Source organism: Montipora capricornis, chromosome 2 (assembly GCF_036669925.1).
Source record: "Montipora capricornis isolate CH-2021 chromosome 2, ASM3666992v2, whole genome shotgun sequence".
Taxonomy (NCBI): domain Eukaryota; kingdom Metazoa; phylum Cnidaria; class Anthozoa; order Scleractinia; family Acroporidae; genus Montipora; species Montipora capricornis.
Window position 1 is genome coordinate 52,752,275 of NC_090884.1, and position 27,500 is coordinate 52,779,774.

Below are 27,500 nucleotides of genomic sequence, written 5' to 3' on the forward strand. Positions count from 1 at the left end.
TTTCAATCGCTCAATATGGAAGCTTTCCTTGATTTTATAAGTTAAGGAAAGAGGTAGAGTTATCAATCATTTTGAAACAAGAGACATTACAATTTTTAGAAAAACTAAGATGCTTGAAAATATGAGAATTCAGTCTTATCCCGAAAAGGTGCTCATTTACACGTGTGGAAATATGCCTTTTGGGTTTCACCAAGAACATTGTCAGGATAATTGTGATGTCACTTGTTTCAAAATCATTGATAATGCTATCTTTCTACACCGCTAAAACCGAACACCGAGCAAAAAACAGCCGCAACTTGAAATTCATTTTCCTCGAAACATCAAAAATTATTTTCCTTCTTTGTTCAAACCGTATCTTTATCTGCCTGAAAACTGACAGCCAAATACAAACCGCCGACAGACACTATGTATTTCGAGGGGGGAAGGTGTGCTTGATATACATGTGTTCCAATTAGAGTACATTATGGACTAGCAGTGCCGGGGTTTTCAGAAGTTAAGCTCTTAATACTGTCTCTTTTCTGGCCTTCTTTTTCAGGCGATTGTCGTGAAATGGGTTTCCCGGAGTCATATTTCTTTGCCAGAAAAAGGTTGATAAAGCACATGATAAGGACAGTGCAAGTCGGGAACATGGACATATGCGAACTCTGTTGTTATCAAGAACATGATTGCGTTAGTTTTAATTTAGAGATAAACGCGAGTCCAGAGGGAACATTCAGTTGTGAATTAAATAATGCAACACATCTTGAACAAGATGGTGATTTCGAAGACGCAAAAGACTTTGTCTACCGTGGAGGAGAGGTAAAACGAACGTTTTTGATCTCAACGTGTTTTTTAACATTTCGGGTGAGTATCGGGGGGGTACGCATGAGTACCCGTGGGGTACTCTTCCTGGGAGCACTGCGCTGTGCTCGTATCCCGGCAATGTGCCCCTTCTTCGATTCCCTAACCCGGTGGTGTATCCGGGTTGAGTTATTAGGTTTTCTTCTTTGTTGAGAAGGTTTTCTTCGCCGGGGGACTCTTCTCATAACCAACATTTTTTTCCGCATTGTGTCCTCCTGCATCCTCCCACATCCCAGGTCTTCACGTTTTATGAAAAAAGCATGAGGCTTTTGGCTAAAGCTTTTTTTAAACAATTAAATGATTAGAATTATTTCCAATTTGTTCGCAGTTACTCGCGGAAAAGACCGCTTACGGAACAAATGGCATTCATCACACAAAATAGTATTCCTTTTATACATGCAGTAAAGAAGACTATTCTTCACAACCAACGAAAGTTGATGCTACTCTGTGTTTTTAAATTACAACTTTGAAAGCCTCATTCAAATTCTCAAAACCAGTGTAGCATCAAACTAAGGCAGACTGATTTTTATTTCCCGTTGAAATGTTCTTTCCTTTCCTAAAGAATCATTGTGGCCACACCCTTTGCCGGAACCACGCTACCTGTCAGTCTGGATTTACAAGCAAGCGTTATCGTTGCTTATGCCCCTCCGGTTACCATGGTGAACACTGTGAGAAAGGTAAGGGGTAAAGATCAGATAACTCTTTTGGAGCGATTTGTATTTAGAAGATTTTCCCTTAATCCCGAAATCCCGAACGTTTTTATCAGCCAATCCCGGTCCCGGTCATGACGTCACAACGTGATGTCCAAACCTCGTCGTCAATTATGCATCAATCAATTCCAGCGGTGCCCATCCTTCCCCCCCCCCCCCGGGCAACCGCGGGGCATTTGCTGAAGTTGTCAATCCCGGGGGTGGGGCATTTGCAATTTTATCGCGGCCCGGGGGCTGGGCGTTAGCCTACCCCGGGGCGATCCCCGGGCATTTGACACACATGTTTTCGAATTAACATGGAAGAGTTTATCCGAAAAGACGAGGCCTTCGTTAAAGACTGGCTTGTCCGTCACGGACTCGAAAAACTTGTGGATGTTTTTAAAGATATGTTTTCTCAATTTTAGGTATTTCTTCATTTATACTTGCAAGCATATGAATATCTAAAAGCGACAAGGTGAACTAATATCACAAACAATCACTGACGTGAAGACTGCGTAAAGACGACTACTTTGCAATCGCATTCAAAACTAGCCTAGCAATTTTTAAATTCATGAAAGCGGAGTTATATGAAACACTGAAGGGTTGCGAATTCAAATGATGCGATCTTGAAGACAGATCTTGCGAGCGTAAAATGCGATGAAAGATCATTTAAGATGTCTTGATTCTTGACAGACAAAGTAGCCTGCGAATACAGGCGCCTATTGGAAGGCGACGATCCCTGGGGCGGGGCATTTGCCCTCTTTCTTCGTCCCCACCCCGGGGCATTTACACAGCTTATGTGTTCCCACCCCGGGATTTTGCCCATTTAAAAAAAAAATGATAATGCCCGGGGGTTAGCCCGGGGGGGGGGGGGGATGGGCACTGCTGGAATTGACTGATGCATTACAACTACAGTCGATTTAGATTACGCCTTGTTAATCTTCCACAAACCTTCATGATCCAATTAACCATAATTGTAGCGTTCGCAATCACAGTTTTGATTGTCCATAATTAGTACAGTAATTGAATCTGTTGCTAATGTATACGATCATCAACAAGAATAATTTTCTTCCTAGCATTCCCATTTAGCATGAAAGCACTCCCCGTCATGCTAAAAATGCAAACTGCGAAAAGCAGGCGTTACAAAAGGTGAGGAAAATGGTCACGAGGTCAACACTACCTACAAACCCATCGAACAGGCATGGGTACAAAAATGGCAGTCGCTTTTGCCAATATCTTCATGGCTAAGGTTGAAACAGCGTACCAAAAGTGCTCGTTTGGAAACGATATGTAGATAACAAATTTTCTCTCTAGACTTAAAAAAGAGAGCAGATAATGCAGTTCATTGAAACGACAATTCTGGACACAAACATTTACAAAGGCCAAAGGTTCAAGAGCAATTCAGTCCTTGATGTGCGCACGCACTTCAAACCCACTGAAACATTTCAATGAACGCACTTCTCGTGGCACCCACCGAGAGTCAAAAAAGACTTCATCAAAGGCAAGGCTCTGAGACTCCTCAGAACAACTCTTCTAAAAGTATTTGAACAGCTCATCTAGAATTTTAAATCGCGCCCACGTGAAAGAAGTTATCCCAAATATCTTGTTCAAAGGATCCTTTCAGAACTGCAATTTGAAAACAGGAAACTGGCACTCCTTCAAACACAAGAGAGCAGACGAATCTTGCCTTTCGTTACCCAATACCACCCAGCAGTGATGGACTTAAAACAAATCTCTATGAAAGAATGGCATTTTATGGAGCGACGACCATTGCTCAAAGAAATCTACAAAAACCCTCCCCCTCATATGTTAGAAAAGGGGGAGGTCAATCAAAGATATACTCGTGAGAGCCAAGTTACAAAACTGAAAGGCTAAATAAAACACGCGCTAGGCGGCTAGGGAGTCGTGTAGGTTCACAGGCGCCCCAAGCTCAGTGAGAACTTTGTAACCCTGCCCGATTTACCAAACTGAACCCTAACTGGGGTCCTAGACCGTAGTTTGTCAACGACACATTTTTTTGAATGTGTTTTTGAAGTTCAGCAACAAGAAGGAGGTGTGACTGTGATTGGACGAGGGAGACAATGCAGCCATGCCGGGACCCAGGGTGGATAAAACATGTGTCGTTACAAAGTTCAACCGTCCAGCATTACTGAGAAATGCACCTGCCGAAGGTGTTTTTGGTTCCGATTGAGTGGAAAAATTACTGCCTCGCAGGGCTGCTACTACTTTGTTGTTGGTTGAAATTTTTGTCAATTGATCCTGATGTGCAATTGTAACCGTCGGAACATTTTATCCAGAAATATTAAATACTGTTTTCAACCGAGGGATTGAAAAATGCTCAAATCGCATCGAATCTGAAAAAAACAAAACAAAACAAAACAACAACAACAACAACAAAAAAAAAAAAAACAGGAAGGAACCGAGCCACAGTGGCAATAAGGTTCAGCTTTTTGATTGAGAATTTTTTCGTATAATTGTCTTCTCAAGTCTTTTATACAAATTCTAGTACTTTTGTTCTTTCTCCTTAGCCATTTCAACTTGATCAAAAACATAAAACAAACAGCGGCTACAAACATAATGATAAAGCGCATTTTACTTTTGACTTTTTTTTTTCCTTATAAAGATCGTTTGTGCAAATCACCAAAATCCAAGGTTGTTTATAAGGCATACTGTTGGGACTGCAATGAGTTTTACATTAGTAAAACGAAACGTCGCTTACGTGACCGTAAAAAAGATCATTTCAAAGCACTCAATGGATCAGTCAAACTTCCGCTATTGTAGATCACGCAGTAAAAACAGGTCACAACATAAAATGGAACCATTTTCAAGTTTTAGCAAATGGTAGCTCTGATTTGCATTGTAAAATAAAGGAAACTTTATTAATACGCGACCTTAAACCAGCGTTAAACGAAAACGTTGGCAGTGAAAAACTCCGGCTTTATTAAACGGTCAAGTTTTACTGCTATCTATTTATCTTACTACTTTTATCTTTTTCTCTCTAGTTACCAGTCTTCTTAACTTAATATGTATCGTGATCATACTTGAATTTGTTCAACCGTCACTTCTGAAGATGTATCGGTTGTAGCATGCGAAACGTCGAGTCAAAAGCAAAATGCGCTTTATCATTATGTTTGTAGCCGTTGTTTGACTTATATTTTTGTTGGCTTTCCTCACACTGAGCTTGGGCGCCTGTGGTAGGCCTGCCACTCTTGTTCAATGTTTTGACACTCCGCGGAAGTTGTGCCCGAAATTTCTCTTTCCGCAAAAATTGAATTTCTGCTCTTTCCCTTCCCATAAATAAGAGCCGCACAATCAATAATATCGTGTAAAGTCGCGAACAGCGATGATGGTGCTGTCCGACATTTTCGAAAACCACAGAGTACAATTCTAGCTTACGCGCTACAGCATATTTTCGTTGTTACCGACGGCGAAAGTTGAGTTTATTTTGATTTTTTTGCTGTCAGAAATCCCGGATCTCGAGGCTTCAAAGTGACGATTTCCCGGATCCCGCTTCGTAATAACGCTAAGTCCCGCGTCCCGTCCATAAAATGCAATCCCGAATCTCTTTCCCATATTTCTATGGAATCCCGAATCCCGGGCTCCAAAAAGACCAATTACCGGATCCCGGAAATCCTAATGGAGACCCTTCTTGCGCCATATTCTCAGCCAGTCAGAGGGACAGAGTAGGGGGTTTTTGATACCTACATTTCATGACAGCACTGGGATCCACGCCTTATTTAAGAAATTCGCCATAAAAATGACTGAGGCAAGTGCCTAGGATTGCCTCATACTGGTTACGGCCCTGAATTAAACCAATGGTAAATTGCTCGTTGATGTTTTTCCGCGTTTTTCGGGGGCTGTATCTCTTTACTTAGCGTCATGAATAGGGACAAGGAACTTTATAGGGAGCTTACGACGACGGCTAGGAGAAGGTCGTTTAAAAATATTATTTACGGTTATTGTAATAGTTTTCGTGGTTACTCCGAGTCGTTCGGCATGGTAAATTTTCATCAACTGAATGCAGGAATGTGACTTGAATCGGTATGAACGGAGTGGATGGATGCTTGGCGCGAATGTTTGAAAAACTATCGTCATATGCTCGCGCCGTCCAAAATTATCCCGGCCCATGAATGAAGTAAGAAAGTTCTTTTTTATTTGTTTGCGTCTTCTTAAGGTGATTCCCTGGTTTTGCATCGCGCAACCCTACTCGCATCATTTCTTGCGTCATTGGCGCGCGAATTAGCTCTCCCACATTTATAAAATGGCGGATTTACATTGACTCCAAGCGTTAATCCGTCAAGGAATGGCTATTTTCTTTTGAACGAGTACGGTGACCCCCAATTTTTATTTCATATTTTGCTAAGAACGGTGTTTTCATGGAGTAGTAAACTGAAAAATCAGCAAAAATCTCTGGCGAGTTTTTTGGCAATTTCATAAAGTAGTACGGAAGGAGCCACCGTTACGAGTCGAACAGCCCACACTCAAGTTAAATCTATTTTGGAGTTTTAAGTACTCACAAAGGGATTCAAATACATTTTTCAAAAGAAAGGGACTTTATTTAAGTGTCTAGATGTTCTAGCGCTGAAGCACTAATTGGGGACACTGTAAATTGAAATTAACAATTAACACAAATCAAGTCAAATGTTGGTTTTTGAGGAGAGGGAAAACCGGAGTACCCGGAGAAAACCTCTCGGTGCAGAGTAGAGAATCAACAAACTCAACCCACATATGACGACGAGTCTGGGAATCGAACCCGCGGGTCACATTGGTGGGAGGCGAGTGCTCTCACCACTGCGCCATCCCATCTTATTCTTTCAGGTACATTTACCCATAGAATGGGTAGAATTAACCATAGAATGACACCAGGCTATATCTAAAATCAAAAGAGATAATTTTGTCCAGCATTGGGGGTGCGCGGCAGCTGTCAAAGTAGCTCAAATACCCGTATTCGTCAGCGTCGTATCATAGAAACGAGCACAGTGACCCCCCCCCCCCCTTTTTTAATTACATTTTTATCATATCCTCGACAAGTTACAGCACTGTGAGAAGTTTCATCGGAAATCCAAGACAAGTCCAATTTCTAGGGAATCGATTTATTAAAATATACTATTTCTTATTCTTTCTTTAAGTGAACTTATCTATCATCGATTCTGTGATATTGTCCCCGGAATTGCTCCCCGATTTTCACCGAATGGTCGAGTCCGTGGCTGGGAGAAACGGGCAGTGGGTGCTATGCTACCGTGGTTCCATTGATGGGTGGAGTGCACAGACCTTTCATCGACGCTGCGATAAGAAAATTAACACCGTTACCCTCGTAAAAAGGCTTTCATACGTTTTTGGTGGATTCACGGATATTGCTTGGGGTGAGTTACCAGATTCCAGTTGTTTGTTTGAGCATGAGATTCTCTCGGTTAGCGCCAGGAATGACGACTCCCTAGTGCCTGGTTCCGAACCAGGAAGTGTCCGAATCACGATTCGCGAACCGTCTTTGTGAAATTGACCTCCTCTACGATTGTGTATCTGTCTAGTCATGGGACAGAGTTCGCCTTATGAGACATTCTAATCTTGATAAGCTTCTAAGCCGTTTATTTAGAGAACTAAACATCGCAGGCTTCTTCAAGACAACTGCTCACTACAATGATCACTTTAAGTTAGAAGTACGAGAGCATACGAAAATCGCCGCTCAATAAACTATCACTATGTTTTGTCCTTTAATGTGTGCTTCAGATAGCATAAACGAATATGGATCAACTACACATGCATTTTAGAGAACTGAACATCGTTAATACTGTATATAACCTGGTCAAATATCATAATGCAGACTGAGAAGCCTGAAAAAATCCAGGCTTGACGGAACAGGACAAGCCAGCATTATTGCCTGGCTTCTTTAAGACAACTGCTCACTGCAATGATGACTTTAACTTTAAAGTACGAGAGCATACGAAAATCGCTGCTCAATAAACTATCACTATGTTTTGTTCTTCTTTTATGTGCTTCAGAAAGCATAAACGAATATGGGTCAACGACAAATGCATTCATTTTTTCGCTCCGCAACTTCGAGGGTCTTTCGCCCTTCAAGGTCATGGTAACTAACCCATCGCAAGCAATCTATAAGAACCCTTCTTTTGGTCCAGCGTTTGGAGGCGGGCACGACATCTTACTTGATTTGGATACCGCAAGAACCAGCCAGGGGTCGTACACAAGGCTCGGCCACTCTTACGTCCCAACAGCGGTAAAGGAACTGTCCACAGTTCTGACTGGTGTGCTACATTTCTTCCCCAGTGAAGTGGAGGTGTTTTTCTTGCATAACACTAATACTTCAAGGCCTTGATTAAGAAGAGATCGTGATTTGCAGGGTCTACAAATGCGGTGATCATTCTTACCGTTGATCGCATATGAAGCAAAATTACTGAATGCTCATTGGCTGAGACGGAGGGCATTTTTTTCGAGATCACATTTGATAATCAAGAGGACATGATTACTTGATCCTGATTGGTTAAGTAGCAAGCGAGGTCGAGGCTCCAAGAGAATCTTTCTTCCAGATTCTTGCCTTGATTGAGCTGTTTTTTTATTGACATATAACATACATTTTAAGGACTATATCTGTTGACAGTAACGATTTATTCAATTGAACTTTAAGCGAATGAAAGCGTGTTTGCTGTAATTTCAAGATTTAAGAGTTCATTTAACCGACTGGTCTGTTAAGTTGATTGTCATTTGTTGTGGCTGGTATGGACAGCAGACAAGAGAACCGAGACGAGGAATTGTTATAATATCTTTAATAAGTAACTTCTGAAAGAAAATAACAAGAATAACAAAATACAAGATTTCGCATTACATTCCGATCATATTTGGGGCGTATAACTAATCTAATCTTACTTATTCTAAAGCATCGCACGGAAACAACTATAACAAATTCGAGACGGCAAAAAAAAAAACGCAAACACAACTGTACCTGAAGGGTAAAACCTCGCTCGGTAGACAGACAAAGCTTAAACTGACCGTTCGACTTAATATAACCGATGCGCTGACCACGCTTAAAACAAAGACGAGACTCGTTCTTCGAGTTAGTGAAACCTAATACCTGACTGAGCTAAGGCTTATTTAAAGAGTTCAAGGTTCACATGATCGCACTATTTATAAAAGGTTCAGACAATCAATGCGATGAATCATAAATCAGTCAATTAAAATTGTCGTCAACAGTGGCATTGAACGAGTTTCCCTAGATAGCTGTGCTTGTACCCTCGTGCAATTAAGGATTAATTTCATTCGTATTTTCAAAGTTTTCCAAATTGTCCTCGTCGTTTCGCGACTCAGGAAATTTTGTGAAAACTTCAAATTAATCCTTAAATGCCCTCGAGCCCATACGATTACATATAATATACAAACAGTCGAAATTTTGACTTAAATTGTTGGATAAAGGTAATCTTTCCCGTTAAGGTTTCCAGCAATGTATACATTTATTTCTTTATTAATAATAATTTCGGATGGAGTGGTCCGGGCCGGGGACATTGTGTTGTGTTCTTGGGCACCCAGGTGTATAAATGGGTACCGGTGAATCTAATGCTGGGGGAAACCCTGCGATGGATGGCCTAATGGGCCTTCTAGAATAGGCTCGTAGCAGACTTTACCAATAATAATAATAATAATAATAATAATAATAGTAATAATAACTTTGTTATTGGGCACCTTTAAAGTCCGCGGAGCATTTAAAAGTTGCTGATCTCTAAGTGGTTTTGTGACACTAAAACAAACACGTTTTCTTCTTCAAATTCGGAAAGTCCGTTTGCATAGCACCAGAGCAGGGCCTACGGTTTAACAGCCCTTAGAAGAGAAGACTTGAAAGTGGAACCATTTGCAGATAATATTAACGACGGTGCCTACTATTGTTATTGCGCATACGTTCTGGGCATCTCGAGATACTCAAGTTTCCTATCGGTTATGCTCACTAATACAGGGATATTTTTGCACGGTTTAAAACTATCCGGAGAAAGTAGATCTTAGTAAGTAGTCTTGGTATCCAAAAAAAAAAAATTGGGGGTAACCATGCATTTTTGAGAATTAAGCTTCAATTTGAGAAAGAACACCATACATTGCTTTGTATTTTAAAGCTTTTTACAAATATTATTCATGAATTATCTTGGAAAAATGAGTAGTTACGCCCATCTTTTTTTGGATTTCAATGACAATTGAACTTGTCTGCGGTTACTGGTCTGAAACAACTGCTTTGATCTTTGTAGGTCATAACACCGCATCCTACATGTCTGTTTTAAATCAGTTCCTTCCTTGTCCCAGTAGGCTCAACTATTTTCCGATGTTTAAGAAAGCTCGAAAGAGTTTTCAGCTGAGCGCGCGCGCGTAAGCCACACACGCAATTCTAAAAGCTGCTCGAAATAAACAAATACCACTAATTTCGCTCACCTTTCTTCTAATTCCTATATATATATGGAATATAAATAGACATCTATTTACGATAACTACGAAAATTGTACACAAACGGTTTGATAGTCACTTAAATCCGTTTGTGTTGGCCTGTAACTCCACTCGCGCGTGCACTCGATCGAGCAGGTGACGCATGCGTAAATGCTACTCTTGTAACCCCCTCATTTTTCCTGATTTTGCAACTTTACTCGTTTATATCTCTGCTTCCGGACGGTGAATTTTTTCCTTTTTTGCATGTTAGCTTAGATTAATTTAAAGCGTTTGTCTTTCAAATTTAAAAAAATTCTATAGGGGAAAAAATAAATTAGAGACAAATTTCAAAAAAACTGATTTTTCTGAAATACTGACCTACAGATTTTGTTGAATTTTAACTATTTTAGAGATTATTTCTAACATTATCTGGTAATGCAGAATGGGAGTGTACTTCACCGTCCCGTTTTTTTAAAAAAGACAATATATCGTGATTTTAAGGATCAATAAAAAAAACCTTATATCGTTGCTATGGTAACGTTATTTTGGAGGAAAATGTAATGTGAGAAATATATGATGAGTACTTAATAACCTGGCCAAATTTCGTCTTGATATGATTACCCTAACTGTATCTAAGGACCGAATATAAACAAGAGAAACTATTTCGAGCCTCCTTAAACAACTGGTCTATTGTTACCAGGTCTCTGCTCGCCAGGCATACGTTCTCCCTCGTACAAGTTTTCTGTTCAAAGAAGAAGATATCGAATGATCAGGGGATCGTTATCAAGTTATCGTTAGCAAGTTCAAAAGACACGTTCTCACTTCATTTTTTAAAAAACATGGATCTAAAAGCAAAGATTTCAAAACTTAATTGGCAAACTCGTTCGTAGGAGGATTCATGTAATAATAAAATTACAACTGAACGGAATCGGAAACTGAAAGACAGTTCGACTTTCTAGTTTCTCGAATTCAAATGAGGCAGTTCGACCTTCAAGACGGGTATGTTGAAACTAAAAGAAGGATCGAATAATTCCAATTCAAATTTTAAAAAAACTGGGCATACAGTGTAATGTGCAATGAGAATCAAAACGAACAATTATTCTAACAACTCTGGCTTGCAAGGAACCCTTTCTTTTGTCTACATATAGACTCAAGTTCGTTGCCACAACACTGGCAGAGAAAACGTCACGAAAAAGCTATCATTTCATTTGAAGTTTCTTTCGAGCTGTGTAATCCTTTGTCGGTTGTAAGGCTACTCATACCCAGCCTGAAAAAGCTCCTAAACCTCGCATCAGATTAATGATTGTCCAAGTGTCAAGCGAAGATGAGGTCTCCACGTCATCCCTACACCGAAGAATAAACAAACAATAGAACTCCATAAAAAAGACACCTCGACAAATGACAGCGAGTAGGAAAAGTCGCACAACGTTGCCTGGTTATGGTTGTCGTTCATCATAACAGCATTTATTTAAAACACAATCAAAAAGTTCAGCAAAGCTGATGTGGTCGTGTACAATTAATAAAATCGCTTACATCAAGCACTAAACCATGATTCCACTTAAGCCTCGCCCCAGTTGGTGGACCGTGAGGGCGCCGTCGCTATTCAACAGATTGGCCTTAAATTGTCTGTTGTAATAATGAAACCTTTAAGGTTCCCCTTAGGACCCCCTGAGTGACTTACATGGACACCCCGAAAACGGAAAACCATGTGCGTTGTGTTAGCACTTTTAAAGTGGACACGAACATCTTAGAATCAATAGTTGTTACTAGTCGTTGAGTTTAGTATTCCTTGATTGAATGATATCATAACATGGTGTCAGAAGCGGTTTCCTGCCCAGCCGAATTGTGAGATGAGTTGACGGAAAGCAAGTTTCCTGTAAGTTGTATTTTTGTATCTTGTATAATGGCCGAACGAGATTCTCGAATGCCCGGTCCACTGCTTTTAGACGCGAATGCTGCTGAGAACTGGAGGAAATTTTTTATGTAATTTGAGATTTACCTTGTTGCGAAGGGCAAAGATGCTAAAGCGGACAGACTGAAGGTAAACTTGCTGTTACATTGTGCTGGGCCAGAAGCTATCGAAGAGTACAGTCACTTTGTGTTTACCGATGAAGAAGACAAAGATTGCTATCAAGATGTCTGTCGCAAATTCGAGGAATTGTGCCAGGGTGCTAGAAATGTAATTTATGAGCGACTGGTGTTCAATCAGCGAAATCAGAAGGAAGGTGAGAGGATTGACAATTTCGTCAGTGAACTGAAAAGACTGTCTTTAACATGTGAATTTAGCGACCTCCGTGATTCACTCATTCGTGATCGTATTGTCGGAGGAGTTTTGTCAGACGAATTGCGAGGTGAGCTGCTAAAGAAACCAGATTTAACGCTGCAAACTGCTCATGATTATTGTCGTACATTCGAGGCAGCCGAACAACAGAAATACAGGTTCAATACACCAACAGAGGCGGGCTCTGAACGGTCACTTCACCCTCTCAAGAAAGTCAAGGTTCAAGAAAAGACACCTGCTCGTAACTGTAAGTTTTGTGGTTACAAGCACCCATTTACTCAGCCACCTCGCTGCCCAGCTCTTGGAAAGAAATGCAACAAGTGTAAGAAGGAAGGACACTTTGCACAAGTGTGCAAAGAATTACGTGCTGAAGGTTCACTACTTGCAGCTGTGGAGCATGACCCTCCAACGACTCACGATGTGCGCACGTACTTTGAATCAGTTGAGCTGGATAGTGTCTCCGGCACTCGAAAGAAATCTAGGAATTTGATTACTGTCAAAATTGCTTGGAAGAATGTACAGATCAAGACAGATACTGGTGCAGAAGCTACAGTCATTCCCTATGAGCTGTACAAGGAGATCACAAACATACCTCTTCAGAAAATTAAGCAACCTTTGAAGGGGTGGCTTGCACCTAAACCAATCCATCCAAAGGGCTCTGTGAGGCTTCCAACTCAATATGGGAGTCGTGAACTTAACCTGTTGTATCTTGTTGTTGATGGAAATTTTACACCATTGCTGGGTTGTGATGCTTGTTTAGACTTAGAAGTCCTTGAGTTTATGAACGTTGAACTGATAACTACTGCAGAGTCAAAACAACCAGAGCAAGAACTGCCAAGTTTCTTTCAAACCGATCCTGTGTTGCAGGACTATAAAGATTGTTTTAGTGATAAACCTGGCAAGCTACCGAACAAAGTACATTTGGAAGTTGACCTGTCAGTTCCTCCAGTGGTACATCCTCCCAGAAAAATTCCAATTGCACTTCTTGAACCAGCACGAGAGAAGCTCACAGAGATGGAAGAAGATGGAATTATTGTAAAAGAAGAGGAACACACCCCTTGGGTTTCATCTATGCTAGTGATTGACAAACGGAAAGTGAAAGAAAAGAACACTCCACTCTCGAAGAATGATGTTCGAATTTGTATTGACCCGAGGGACCTAAACAAAGCTCTTAAGAGGCCACACTATCCAATGGTTACTGTGGAGGAGGTTGCCAACCGGTTATCGGGTGCAAAGAGTTTCATGTCCCTGGATGCTTGCAGTGGATACTGGCAGCTCCCAGTGGATGATGAAAGCTCAAAGCTCTTAACATTCAATACCCCCTGGGGACGATATCGATTTACAAGGCTCCCTTTTGGCATCTCTTCGGCCCCTGAAATCTACCAAAGGGAGATGGACACACTCTTTGAAGGGGTTCCTGTGGAGATCATAGTGGATGATTTCTTGATACATGGTAAAGATCAAATCGACACTGATCAGAAATTGAGAAGAGTACTGGCTAGAAGTAGAGAAGTAGGATTGAAGTTCAATCCAAAGAAAGTGAAACTTCTTGTTCCTGAAGTAAGCTATGTTGGACAAGTGTTCTCTACCGAAGGATTGAAACCTGACCCTGATAAAATCCGCGCGATCAGTGAGATGCCTCCTCCTTCTGACAAAGAAGGTGTACTTCGAATACTAGGAACTGTCAATTACCTAGACAAGTTCATTGAACACAAAGCTGATCTACAAGAGCCAATTTCACAGCTTACGCAAAAAGATGTAGCATTTGTGTGGGAGAAACCACAGCAAGAGGCTTTTGATAAGCTCAAGTCTGTCATCACTAGTGCACCAGTGTTAGCATACTTTAATAACAGCAAAGAGACGGTGCTAAGTGTTGATGCCAGCAGCACAGGCCTTGGTGCGGTGATCATGCAGGAGGGCAAACCAGTTGCCTTCAGTTCGAAGACATTGACTCCCTCAGAGAAGATGTATGCGAATATTGAAAGAGAGCTGTTGGCGATTGCATGGGGAGCGCAAAAGTTTCACACATATGTGTATGGGCGCAGAGGTTTTGTTGAGACAGACCACAAACCGCCGGAGTCAATCTTTCGGAAACCACTGAATGAGGCCCCTCCCAGGCTACAGAGGATGTTGCTCAAACTTACCAAGTATGACCTTGTGGAGCGTTATGTTCCCGGAAAACAGCAGGTCATTTCAGACTGCCTTAGCAGAGCACCTCTAAGTGAAACTAAACCATTCAGTGAACCCGAAGATGTCATAGGAGTTAATCTTGTTGAGGAACTTGGATTAGAAAGTAGTACCCTGGAGAGATTCAAGGACAGTTCAAGTACTGATGAGACATCCAGAGTGGTTATGGAATACGTTTTGAAAGGATGGCCCTCTGAGAAAGAACAAGTTGATGAACTTGCCCGGGAATATTGGAATTTCAGAGAAGAGCTGAGTGTTGAGGATGGCTTGTTGTTTAAATCAGACAGAATTGTAGTGCCAAGACCATTGAGAGCTGAAGTGTTAGATGAAATTCATGGCGCGCACATGGGAGAGAGCAAGAGCCTTTCCTTTGCGAGGAATTACGTTTTCTGGCCTTTCATTACTGCGCAAATCATAGACAAAGTCAGTTCCTGTGCCGTGTGTAATGCGTTCCGCAACCGACAACAGAAAGAGACATTACATTCTCGTGTCATTCCAGGATTACCTTGGCAAGTAGTTGGGACTGACCTGTTTGAATTTGGTGGCCAAACGTACCTGTTAGTTACTGACTTCTATTCGAAGTACTTTGAAATAGAAGTGCTTCGCCAAAACACTGCCATTTGTGTTATCAACAACTTGAAGAAAATATTTGCCAGGTTTGGAATCCCAGAGAAAGTTGTCAGTGACAACGGACCACAGTACAGCAACACCAGACATTTGTTAAGCAGAAACCATGAGTTCAAGAAATTTGCTGACGAGTGGGGATTTTCCCATACAACCAGCTCACCAGAGTATCCTCAATCAAATGGCGCAGCTGAAAGAGCTGTACAGACCGTAAAACGCATTCTTAAGAAGGCTGCTGCAGAGAACAAAGACCCATTTGAGGGACTGTTAAAGTATCGCAACACCCCATTCGAAGATATTGGTGTGTCACCTGCACAGCTGCTGATGAGTCGGCGCACACGAACAATGATACCAACTCATCGACGTCTCTTGGTACCTCAGCCAGGGATCGTGATCATGTTCTGAAAACGCTTCATCATCGACAGTATAATTCCAAGTCTAATTATGACAAGCAGAGTAGAGATTTGCCTCCACTTGAAGTTGGGGACAGGGTGCGGTTTCGTCCAAATGGTGAGAAGAAATGGCGCAAAGCGGAAGTAATGCTAGGATCATACGTGCTGGAAGATGAATATGGACGTGCTTACAGGAGAAACAGAAGACAGATCATCTCTGTTCCAAATGATTCTCCCATGACACCAAGGACAGGGGCTCTTCCCATGAGTACACAATCTCATGACTCTCCTGCGAGTACAAGACAGGCACCTGTACTTGAGAAGGCAGCACCAAGTCCAGTGACATCGGAGAGACAGACAGAAACAATTGCACACACTCCTATTACAACCAGATCTAAGCGTCAAGTTAGGAGGCCACAGAGACTCATTGAATCATCTTAAAGTGGGGGGGGGGGGGGGGAGATGTTGTAATATTGAAACCTTTGGGGATCCCCTTAGGAGCCCCTGAGTGACTTACATGGACACCCCGAAAACGGAAAACCATGTGCGTTGTAACTTAGTCAGATCTTTGATTCTTGCATAGGCAAAGTTGGATATCGACATTATTCTATGTTGTACGCTGTATACTGTTGTATTGTAAAACCTTTGCCACGTATCGAGCGTGTTATTAATTAGTTAAATTCTAAACTTGAAAAACTTGAAAACGTTTCGCCTTCCCGGCCTCTTCAGTTCTTAATATTGTTTAGGTTTCTGGATTTGTACTTGTATTTGCATAAGATCTACATGGTCTCCCATGGGAGGCAGAACGTTAATTGTAGATGTTTGAATGCCAATTAATCCTTTTCAATTCTTGCGTGTGGTAAATACACGGTATTCCATTCTTCTTTCGCGTTCATACTCTTTCTTTCTGGGATTTTTCTGATATGTATTGCTTCTGTTATTTGTCTCATCATTGAGTCTCGGTGAAAAGTTCTCACGACGTTCATTGTGAATTGCTGAATATGGCCATTGTGCTCTTTTAGACAATGACTCCATAAAGGCGAGTTCTGTTCTTTCTCGTGTAATAACTTCATGTGTTCTTTTCCTCTTGTGTAGGCGTTGCGGGCTGTTTCTCCACAGTATTTGCTGTTACAGTTGTTGCACGTTATTTCATACACAATGTTGTTCCTCGAGCAATCACCGTTCCCTCTTGATGTGCATACGAAACAGTCTTCACGTCTACAATTTCTCTCTTTCATGGGGTTGGATCTTTGTAGAAGGGACGTGATCGAAATTCCATTCTTCTCAACCACCGTTATCCTAAGTGTCGATTTATTGATCTCTTGCTGTATCGTTTTCTTTAGCTCTCCATTGGGTGTGGCAGGGATGAACAGTACTGAATCGTAGTTTCCATTTCCCATACGTATGGGAAAGGAAACTACGATTCAGTACTGGCAATTTTGGTCGTCTTTGAAAAAATTTACTCGTGCTTATTTATTCCAAATTGCACTCGAAATCATGTGATTACCCATAACAAATACATTAAACCAGCCCACATTAATGTCATTATTGTTAAATGGACTATTTTACCAGACATGCCCAGAAATGTCCTATGGGTGGGCCTTCATCTTTCCCTACATGCCTGTTTTTTATAACTGACCAACCCAATAAAAATTGTATACAACAATAGGGTATTTTGAATGGGAAAATACCAAGCAAAAGTAAAATAATACATATGAAATATTACTAGATTCCACCTGTCAAACACAGATACTGTACAAACAACAATGAGCATGCAGTATAGAGATTGTAGTGGTTGTGCCAGTTTGTGGTAGATCTCGCTTTTTCGGTGTTGGCCTTGGTGTCACGAAATACCGTAGCTTTTGGATGGAAACTATCATTCAGGACAAAACGTTACGGGTGTAGTGATGGGTGCCTCTGTGTCCCGCACGATACGCCAGGTAACGCAACTACGATTACAACTCCACACACTCTTACAAGTTGCAAAGAAAAGTGGAGACACTTTATCTTCTTTGGGCGTTATTAATCTACCTAATATCTCACACACTGAAGGCCCCCTCTACCCCTCCCTTATCAATATTGTTAGCAGCAATACAAAAAATGCTGAAAACTTGAACAGTCAACATTGAAAGGGGGAGAGGGAGGGGGGAAGTGGAAACGGTTAGAATTCTAGTTCCGGCTGGTATTGAAAGCTAAAAGAGGTGTTTTTCAACGCCCGGTGAGTGTCTCACCAATTTTGCAACCTATTCTAGAATATTCTATGCAAATGCTATTCTATTTTTGACCTTTATAGAGTAGATAATGGGGTCTCTATGGGATTAGTGAACAAGGTCCAAAATGAAGTCAATTAAGGCCTCAAAAAAACATTCGTTTCCTTATCTGGAATCTGGAATTCTCTGCTCTAAGTGAAACTGAGCAGCTATCTGGTGTAATGGTAAGCAACTATCTGCCAACTGTTAACCACTTCTTCCTATTTCCTTACTCATATGTCACTAAACATGAATAAGCCCTTGGAGGGAGCAGGTGAAAATAGCCAGTAGACTTGCCAAGAAAACAAGACTTTTAATTAAACTTTTCAGGTAAACGTTCAGGAGAAAAGCAAACGTTCGCACACTAAACAGAAGAAATAATTACAGTTCATGACAATCCACAACGCGTAAACAGAAATTTTTCAGGGGTAATTTTTCAGGAAGCAAATTATTTTCATTTTACGTCGTTACTTACAGAATTACATTGGCTCCATTTCACAGGGACTACAAATTATCTATTGTTATCGGTGGCTCGTTTAACTTGAACAATTTTTTTTTCTTATTTCCTTCAAAGTAATACACGGGCAAGCCCCGCACTATCTTATTGAGCTGATTACCATTAAACAGAAAGGTAGATATAGTCTCAGATCCGCAAGTAGTTTGACATTAATTTACTGTTCAATAAAGTCGCTCGCCACGCTTGCTGAGAGGTCTTTTAGTGTGGCTGCCCCAAGACTCTGGAATGCCCTACCAGAGAGTATAAGAAACACCAATGACATTCATCAATTCAAAAAGAAACTAAAGAGTCACTTATTTAAGGAGGCGTTTTTAGTATGAAATTTGTAATTTCTCATTTTGATTTCTAGATTCGATGATTAATTTATTATATTATTGTAATTTATCGTTTAATTTTTATCGTATCTTTCGTTTTATATGAAGTATTTTTAACTTGTATGTAGAAATATAATGATATTGTAACGCGCAAATGAAAATTTTACATTGATATTTGCCAAATAGAAATTTAATAATAATAATAATAATAATAATAATAATGCTAATACTAATACTAATACTAATAATAATAATAATAATAATAATAATAATAATAATAATAATAATAGCGAACAAAAACAAATATTTTTAAACTCCAGGACCAGGTTGCTCGAAGTATGGTTAGCGCTAACCAGCGTTAAATACCACGGAGGTTTTGGTACCTCTTAACTAACGGTTAGCGCTAACCAGGCTTCGAGGAACCGGTCCGAGGTGATTTTTTAAAAGAAATAGAGAAGTAGGACACTTTGTTCTATGAATTGCCAAAAAGACAGACTTTTTCAAACCTGAGCTGAGGATTAAACTTGATCTGGACAATGGCAACATGAATTAAGTCGTCTAAACATGATCATCAATTTTGCTTTTGAAACGCATTAGGCCCCAACTTGATACAATTGGTTACTCCACTTAAACCAGCCGCCAACTTCAACTTTTATTGAAACCCCTGAGAATATAAGCTGTAGTGTCTCTTGACACATTGAATCCTTCCTTGCATATCCCTAGACATGAAAATACAATAGGCCCGCACATGGAATAAAAGAGACTCCCATCAGGGTGGTGATCTAATATAAACTGAATAAGTGACGAGGTCATATGATATATCTCCATTCAGCAGGGCCATTTTAATTGCAATAACTGTGGCGACATCAAATGTCAAAAAAATGCACTCTATGTACATGAACAAAGTAAGCATCCACCAAAAGTATTCAATTTCTAGACAGAACTTGGCATTTGCTTTGCCGTATGACGCATCCTGGTAATCGTCTTTCTCACATAGTAAATAACATATTTACTTTGAAACGTTTTCAATTTACATTGATCATTATTAGAAAAACAATTTCTTAAATTGCAACTACACTCTTTAGTGTCTCCCTTAGATGTCTTATCCTATCCTTATAGCAGCTTTTTTGTAATTGGGCATATGGAGTAATTGTAATCCTAATTGTTTTAGTCTATGTTTTATTTCATATATTTTAAATAGTTTTACATAGCAGGTCCACATCAGCTGATAGCTGCCGATGCAACTATTACTTTGTAATTTTTGTAATTTTAACCTGCTTTATCAAATAAAGTATTGATTGATTGATTGATACCTGCTGATGAATAAATGATGCCTTCAAACGAGATATAACTCAAATAAGGGCGGCAAACCTGCCGCAATCGACCACGCTTTCATTAGAGCCATATCCGCCTTTATGCTGTCTGACGCTCCAAACATGAGACGCTGTCGCCCTTTTGTTCTCGACTGGCTGGTCATCTCCTTTCTTTGGCTGACTTGTTTTAAGATCAAAACACTTGCCAATCAAGGTGAGAAAAATGGTCTTGTCAACATCTAATTCAGGAACGCTTGCAGAGCATGGAAGCTGGTGCGATGCAGTAAAGATCCTGTGTGATTAACTCCACAGTTATATCTTCCTTTCCTTTAAGTTTCCTTTCATTTTAAATAATCATAATTTGATCGATGTCCAAAAGAAAGAGAAAAGCATTGTCTGACGTTCGTTTACTGTGAGGATCTCCACTGAGTTCACCTTTGGGTTTTGGTAGGGGAACTAAACAACATGTTTTTATTTAAAGTGGTCTCCGTCTACACATTTGCAATTTGCGGTGTATTTTCAGAAGCAACGGAAAAAAATCTCATCGGCTAATTTTAAGATGATTGGTAAGTAACAGATATAGAATTAAGAAAACTCCAGTAGTTTGCATGACAATTTCAGTCGAATAGCTCAAGTGGCTTGGACCCTTCAGGTAAGCGAACGCAAACGTAAAGCAAGCATAAGCACAAGCATAAGGAAAAGGGAAAAAATTATCCTTGCGCTAACGCTTATGCTGCGTCAACCCCGTTTTCACTGTGAAATAAGCGCTCTTGTGTTTGCGTCACTATCAGCGAAGCTCGCAAATATCTAGCTTTACTGAACCTGCGCAAATATCACGAGCTCACAACCATATTAAGCGCTGTCACTGTATTCCACTCTTGACAATTGACAGTAATGGAATTGACAAATTCAATTTAGAGTTTGCCCGTTATTAGGGAGTTTAAGCAAGGGTGGTTAAGTGGTCATCAACCGCGCCTCCCACCTCTGTGACGCTGGTTCAACTCTGTCTCGGGTCGTATGGGGGCTGAGTTTCAGTCGACCTCAATCTAATTCCGAGGGTTTCTCTCCGGGTACTCCAGTTTTCCTCCCTCCTCAAAATCGACTCCCGGCTTATTCCATCAGGCTGTGGTGCTGTGCTCCGAGGTCATACAGGGGTCGTGTTCAGGGGCCGAGCGCCTACCGGAAGCACAGCTTCTTCGGTCCTACCTCGTTGAGCTGCGCCCTTAGTAATTCAGTCTCCGACTTCGAGAAAGGGCGATTAGCAGGTCAGATATTATTATTATTATTATTATTATTATTATGCTCACGTTGTCGTCAAAACCTAAAATTTGGGGATTTCATATTGTTATTTTGTGGAGACGGTAAGAAAAAAAAGGCACGGAAATCCGTGCCGCACGTACAGCACGAGTATTTTTCCTTTTTTAACCAATAATATTCTTGCTTTGTGTCGTTGTCGTTGCCGTAGCCGTCTTCTTTGCTTTAAAATCTCCCTATTACAAGACGTGACCGGTAATTACGTGATTTTCGAAATTTCTAATGGGCTGGACTTTTAGTTCCCTGAATAAATTTCGATTCTGCAAGGAATGGCCTCCCACGGCAAAACAAATGGAAGTTGAGAGAGTGGACTCCTTAAAAAATTCAGGCTCACTCTACGACCTACCTTCCCCGTGATTGTCGATTATATTTCTGCTATTTTTACTGGATTGCCATATGGCAATCCAGTCGGAAAACGAGTTGAATTTCTCCGTTTTACTTTTATTTTTTTTTTCCGTGTTAGGAAAAGTCTTTCCTGTCACTCCCATGCTAAGTAGTGTCTTTGTGCGTAGAGTCTGCTGCGCGTATTGTTGGTAGGTTTCAGGTGGTACTGAGAAATGCGTAGATTTATCTGGTGGACACAGTAGAATATTTAACAATTATTCCATGAGCGCGCGTTGGATATGAGATGGTAAGCTCCTTAAGCTCCAAACGTTTGAAAGTACGAAAAACGAGCGAAAAAGGGAGAAAATCCTAGCGAAATCGAAAAAACTTGATGAAGATGCGATGTTGTGTTATACCTGATGGTCAGACAGACGCAGGCTCATCACAAAAACGTTTCTTACCTTTTCGCGTACTTCTAAGCTTCAGAATTGATCCAAACTCTCCACAAAAACGTTTTTTTTTTTTGCTTTATACCGAGAGAGATTTCGCTTTCCGGCGAGAAAAATTTTTTAGTTTAGCAACGCAAAGCGCAATCATTTACCATATAAGGTCACACTAAGGTATATGAGCTGATAACCGAGATTGAGTGAACCAATCAGAGCACGAGAAATGCATTATCCGTGGTTGAGAATTTAATAATAGCTAATATTTAAATTTACAGACAAATGTGTGGAAAATTCAAAAAATTAACTGAGCGTCTTCTAGCCAAGCTACATCCTTCAAACTTGGTGAATACAGTCTTCTACCTAGTATTAACGTTGCGATTCAGAAATTGTGAAGAATTCAATTTATGGAAGAAGTTATTTGCTATCGGATTCCCATACAAACACTGTAATTTCTGACCGCTTTGCCTACGCGTCAAGATGGCGTCGAAAACCGTGATAAGGCCTATTGTTGTCGAAGTCTATTACTTGTCGCTTTCAAGATCCCAGATATTTATTTTTCACCGCCTGTCTTGTTTATTCCATTGCCGTTCCATTCTTGAGCTCCATAAGGGTATATTTTCCTTAAAGATCCACCAAAACGCCATTCGCGTTACAATGACCTCGACGCCATTGCAGGTTAATTGGCTGGGCAGACAAACGTCCAGACGCGGTTCGCGGGAAAAAAAATTAAAAACAAATGTATGGAAAATTAAAAAAAAAATCAGCTCAGCGACTTATAGGAAAGCTACATCCTTCAAACTTGGTGAATACAATCTTCTACCTAGTATTTTAACGTTTTGATTCACAAATGGGTAAAAGTCAATTTTGGAAGAAGTTATTTGCTATCGGATTCCCATACAAACACTGTAATTTCTGACCGCTTTGCCTACGCGTCAAGATGGCGTCGAAAACCGTGATAAGGCCTATTGCATTGTTCGCCGTCGGATCATGATCAAAGTGACCTGTATTTCGCCTATCCGGCGGGGTTAGTTTCTGGATGGGTGACCATACCCCTTCGTAAAACAGAAGCATTGGACCAAAAATACTATTAACGCTAACAAATGCGAACTCAGCAAGGTACAGATTTTGTTAGCTTGCTTTATGCAAAACAAATATTGATGCAAAAGTAAATTGATACACAGTTTTTAGAAAGAGCAGAAGGAAGTTTTCACGACGGTCGCTCGAGAATAACATATTTACGACATGAAAACAACATTAATTTTGAACCGTGGATATAAAATATAAAAAGTTACGATTAGCGACAAACATTTTGGGAGATTTTTTCTACGTGCAATTTTATTATTGTACTTTTGGTTGCACAAATAAATCGAAAGTGACATCGCCGGAATTCAGCGGGCGCCGTGATTAAGTTACCGCGGCATGTTCACTCGCCAAACAGTGAAGCATCTGTGTCAAATGATGGCAAGATACCTTGTTTTCGTAAGTTTTTTTTTCTGTCAAGTGTTATAAAGTTTGACAATAAATGAGCGAATTCAAAACAAAGATCACAATCGCCCAAACTCTGAGTGAGGTTGACCATTGTTTCTGCAAAGTCAAAAATTTACTCTCCAAGACGAGGTTATTTATCACCTCATTTTGGAAATAGCAGCTACTTTATTATTCACCGGCGTCACAATTTTTTGCTGAGTTTGGGGCTCATTTTGTTGAATTTCAAGCTCGCCTCCAACAGACCTGTTTATTTTCGTGAAACCTTTCCTGCTTACAGAACAATACTAAAAATATCCTCCTGTATCACCGTTTCAACCTTAAGATCGAAAATTCAATACACAACATATTATAATTCAAAAAGGCAGAAAACATCATAGAATCCTTTTCCAGCGAAACATTTTATTGAAACAAACAACATAAGATGCACTAAAACGCCGTTCGCGTTGCAATGACTTTCGACGCCATTGCTGGTTAACGAGAATAACAAACTCACGAGGCAGAATGTATATTTATATTTAAATTAAGTTAGCACAACAGAAAAACGCCAACCTCATTTTGACACGAAAATGCTTTACTATTGCTATAAAAACTATCCAGTTAAGCTCGCATATTATAAAACATGATGAATTCATAAAGGCCACCTTTTCCAGCGAACAATTTTTTGAAACAAACAACATATTTGCTCTTAGAGGCGAAAACCTCTTCCTATTTCATTGCGTGCGTGAAGACAAGAAACTCAATCGTGTCAAATTACCATGTACTTCAGGTTCAAACCCTTTCCTGAAGAACCTTTTCCTTGAATAACAAGAAAATGCTTTACTATTGCCATAAAAACTATCCAGTTAAGCTCGCATATCATAAAACATGATGAATTCATAAAGGCCACCTTTTCCAGCGAACAATTTTTTGAAACAAACAACATATTTGCTATTAGAGGCAAAAACCCCTTCCTATTTCATTACGTGCGTGATGAGAAAAACCCAATCGTGTCAAATATGCGCAATATTACAACAAACTAAAATTTCAGGATCAAACCGTTTCCATGAAGAACCTTTTCCTTGAATAATGAAGCACAAAATAGACGACAAGCTTTCTTTCAAATAATTCTTGGCTGTCACATTTCCAATTTTTTTTTTTACCTGAAGACTGTGCAGAGTTGATCACAGATCCACTTAAGGTGTTCGATTCGTTCTCTGTCTTTGTTGAACCCATAAGTTACCAGAGAATTTTCCATTTGGTTTCAGTGTTCTACATAACAGCACACTTGGTAAAATCTTAGAAATGCAGCTCACTTTGATTTCGCCTCGACGGGCGACAGATTGTTGTCGATGTCCATTACTCGTCGCTTTTAAGATTCCACCGTCTGTCTTGTTCAGAATACAAATGACTTGCCATTCTTGAGCTTCATAAGGGTATATTTTGTTCACAGATCCACTAAAACGCCATTCGCGTTACATGACTTTCGACGCCATTAATTGCCGGTTAAGTTTATCATTCTACTGTGTCCACCAGAGAAATCTACGCATTTCCACTACCCTCTCTATCCTAAGAAAATACGAACAGAAGGCTCTATGGACAAAGACACCACTTAGCAGGGGAGTGGCAGGCAAGACTTTTACCGACACAGAAAAAAAAATAAATAAATAAATAAAAAAATGAAACAAACAAATGAAACGCAGATCCCGACTGAGTTTGCCATACTGGCAACCCAGTAATTAGCATGGAAAGCGATAACTTTGGACTTTTCAACAGTCTGTGGCCTCAGTCTAACTCAAAATCATTCAGGTAGCCAAAGCTTTTTCTTTGTGATCCATCGGCATTGCTTTTGTGCTCGTCGCGTTTATATCTTGCCATACTTCAGGTTAACGTGTTCATGAATTTGCTTTTGCATATGGAATTAGAATTAGAACATGTTAATGCAGTTGAAACCACGTTTCAGCAGTGTCCGTTTCAGTGACTCCACGGAAGCGAGACTTTCGGGTCAACATTCGATCAGATTGAAGAAAGGGTAAGAGATTTTTAGTGCGTGAATGTGACTTTACGTTTTTCTCAGAAGAAAAGAAACAGCAATTGTTGAATTGAAGCTGCCCTGGATAGTTTCGCATATTTGGGGTTGTTACTTCGGTTAACACTACTGTTAGTTTTTCACACGCTTTCGCGACATAAATTTCTAATTTTGTGGTTCCTTAGGTCTCGTGTTTCTTGCATGTTGTACTCAAATAATTAGTTGTTTTCCTCGATAAGTAACTTAATTATATCTAGCCCTCACAGCACGATTCACTCCTTTTATCATATGGAAAGCAAATTTAAGGAATCATAGACATCTCGGAGATAAAGTAAGTTCAGAATTTCCAGTTTTTTTGTAGAATAATATTTTTATTTCATCGTTTGGTGAAAGTGCCTTTTATTTGTTTTTTACTCGATTTTCCTTATCGCGTGATTAGCCTTAGATTACAGTTTAGAATGTTATTTTGGTAGTTTTCTGTTTATTGTATGTTCAAGCTACAATCCTGGAAAAAATTGTGGAGACACTTTCTATTCTCAGGTGAATTAAGGCTTTTTATGAAAATAAATGAGGGGGTGGTCTAACTATTAATCCATTATATATATCACGAAATAACGTTAGCAGCAACAAGATGTGGAACTTTAACTGCTATATAGGATGATATATTATCACGTGACACGTCAAAGTTATTTTTAGCACATAAATCTCCTCAGCTAAACGGCAACATTTTTAATCATTTTCTGGTGGCTGGATTTACTTACCTTTATGATGTTAGTACTATTGGGTAAATCATTTCTGTGCTTGGACACCTCTCAAGATAATTTTAAATAAATGTCCGAAAAAAAGAAATCGTTTTCCATAGGGGACTGGGCACTAGTACAAAATGCCTTATATATCCAAAACTAAAGAGATATTTCACAAAGGCCAAGTACAGTTCGTTTTCTGTTACCATTTTGACCAATCTAATAGTAGGGAAGTGAAATAAATTTTAGCATAAACTGTTGCCGTTTTAAATTTTGAATTTTGTGGCCGTGACAAGTCACGTGACCTCATTTGCATACGCCATCCACATCGATATAAAAACGTTTGTGACGTTATTAGTCTGCGAAAGCCTTAGGTTGTTATTACTAAACCTTCAGAAGTTAGACCACCCCCTTACGTTTTTGTGCAATAATTTGGGGCCAGGTTGGGGCCCATGCCTTAATTTTAATACTCGAGTTTATCTCTCCATATGAAAACAAATTTATTTCAGCGATATAAATCTGCGGCAGCATTTACGAACCCCCTTCCCTCCAAAGAATGTTGTTTAATACCCTGGTTATTTGCGCTTCTCACAAACAACTTTGCTTTGGGTGGGGAAGGGGGAGGGGGTCTTTTAGGGCTTTTATTTGTAGTTATTGTCTATCGGACTAAACTTGAGGAATGTGTCAACTACTTTTGTCCAAGATTGTAGTTCTAACAACAAAAGAAGACGGAAGATTACGCAAGAACAATCAGCTACGCGGCTTAAGGAATTCACGCTCGTAAACTTCTATCGAAGAGTTCCAAGTTTTTTACTACTACAGAAAGTTCCAGGAAGTTCCCAAATAAACTGTGCGTATTGAAATATCAGCCTTTGTTCTATGACACCGTGGGCATTCGAGCTCGATCCCCTGGCCTGCTTCTTCCATTGTAGGAGTTACCAGGAGTACCTATTGGCCGAGGCGGAAAATACCATAATACTCTTTGTTTGTCTACCCAAAATTTGAATAAGCATTGTTTCTGTTTTCACTTGGGACCATTGTTGGATTCCTAGGCTTTTTTCTTTGTTATTTTCGGATTGGCCCAGCCAGCATTACTCCTGGGAAAATCCAGTTTCCGTGCCTTCAATACCACCCAACTCAGAACTCAGTGCCCTCTGTTTTTGTGTATCGTGTACAAGAGGCAACCCAGTTTACGCTCACGGAGCGTCTAGTTTAAATGATGTTTGGTTACGCTTGATGTACATCGTTCAAACTGCCGTTTCCACCTATAGATGGTTTTCACTCACGTGATGAGACGGCCATGTTTGTGTACAAAACAATAGAAAATTATGGCACATGTTTTGCATTATAATAGAGTCAAAT

General features: G+C 40.1%; 2 protein-coding genes across 2 annotated transcripts in view; both read left to right on the forward strand.

Moving 5' to 3' along the window:
- The window catches only part of LOC138026826 (uncharacterized), a 13,078-nt gene extending 2,592 nt beyond the window's left edge, over positions 1–10,486 (forward strand). Inside the window, exons 3-6 of the mRNA XM_068874284.1 lie at positions 536–798; positions 1,403–1,517; positions 6,659–6,892; positions 7,529–10,486. Coding sequence (XP_068730385.1) covers positions 536–798; positions 1,403–1,517; positions 6,659–6,892; positions 7,529–7,860 — 944 coding nt within the window. The 3' untranslated portion in view covers positions 7,861–10,486. The remainder of the gene's footprint in view (positions 1–535; positions 799–1,402; positions 1,518–6,658; positions 6,893–7,528) is intronic.
- Positions 10,487–19,901: 9,415 nt separating this feature from the next.
- Positions 19,902–27,500, forward strand: part of LOC138026815 (uncharacterized) — a 12,959-nt gene continuing 5,360 nt past the window's right edge. Inside the window, exon 1 of the mRNA XM_068874274.1 lies at positions 19,902–20,032. Coding sequence (XP_068730375.1) covers positions 19,921–20,032 — 112 coding nt within the window. The 5' untranslated portion in view covers positions 19,902–19,920. The remainder of the gene's footprint in view (positions 20,033–27,500) is intronic.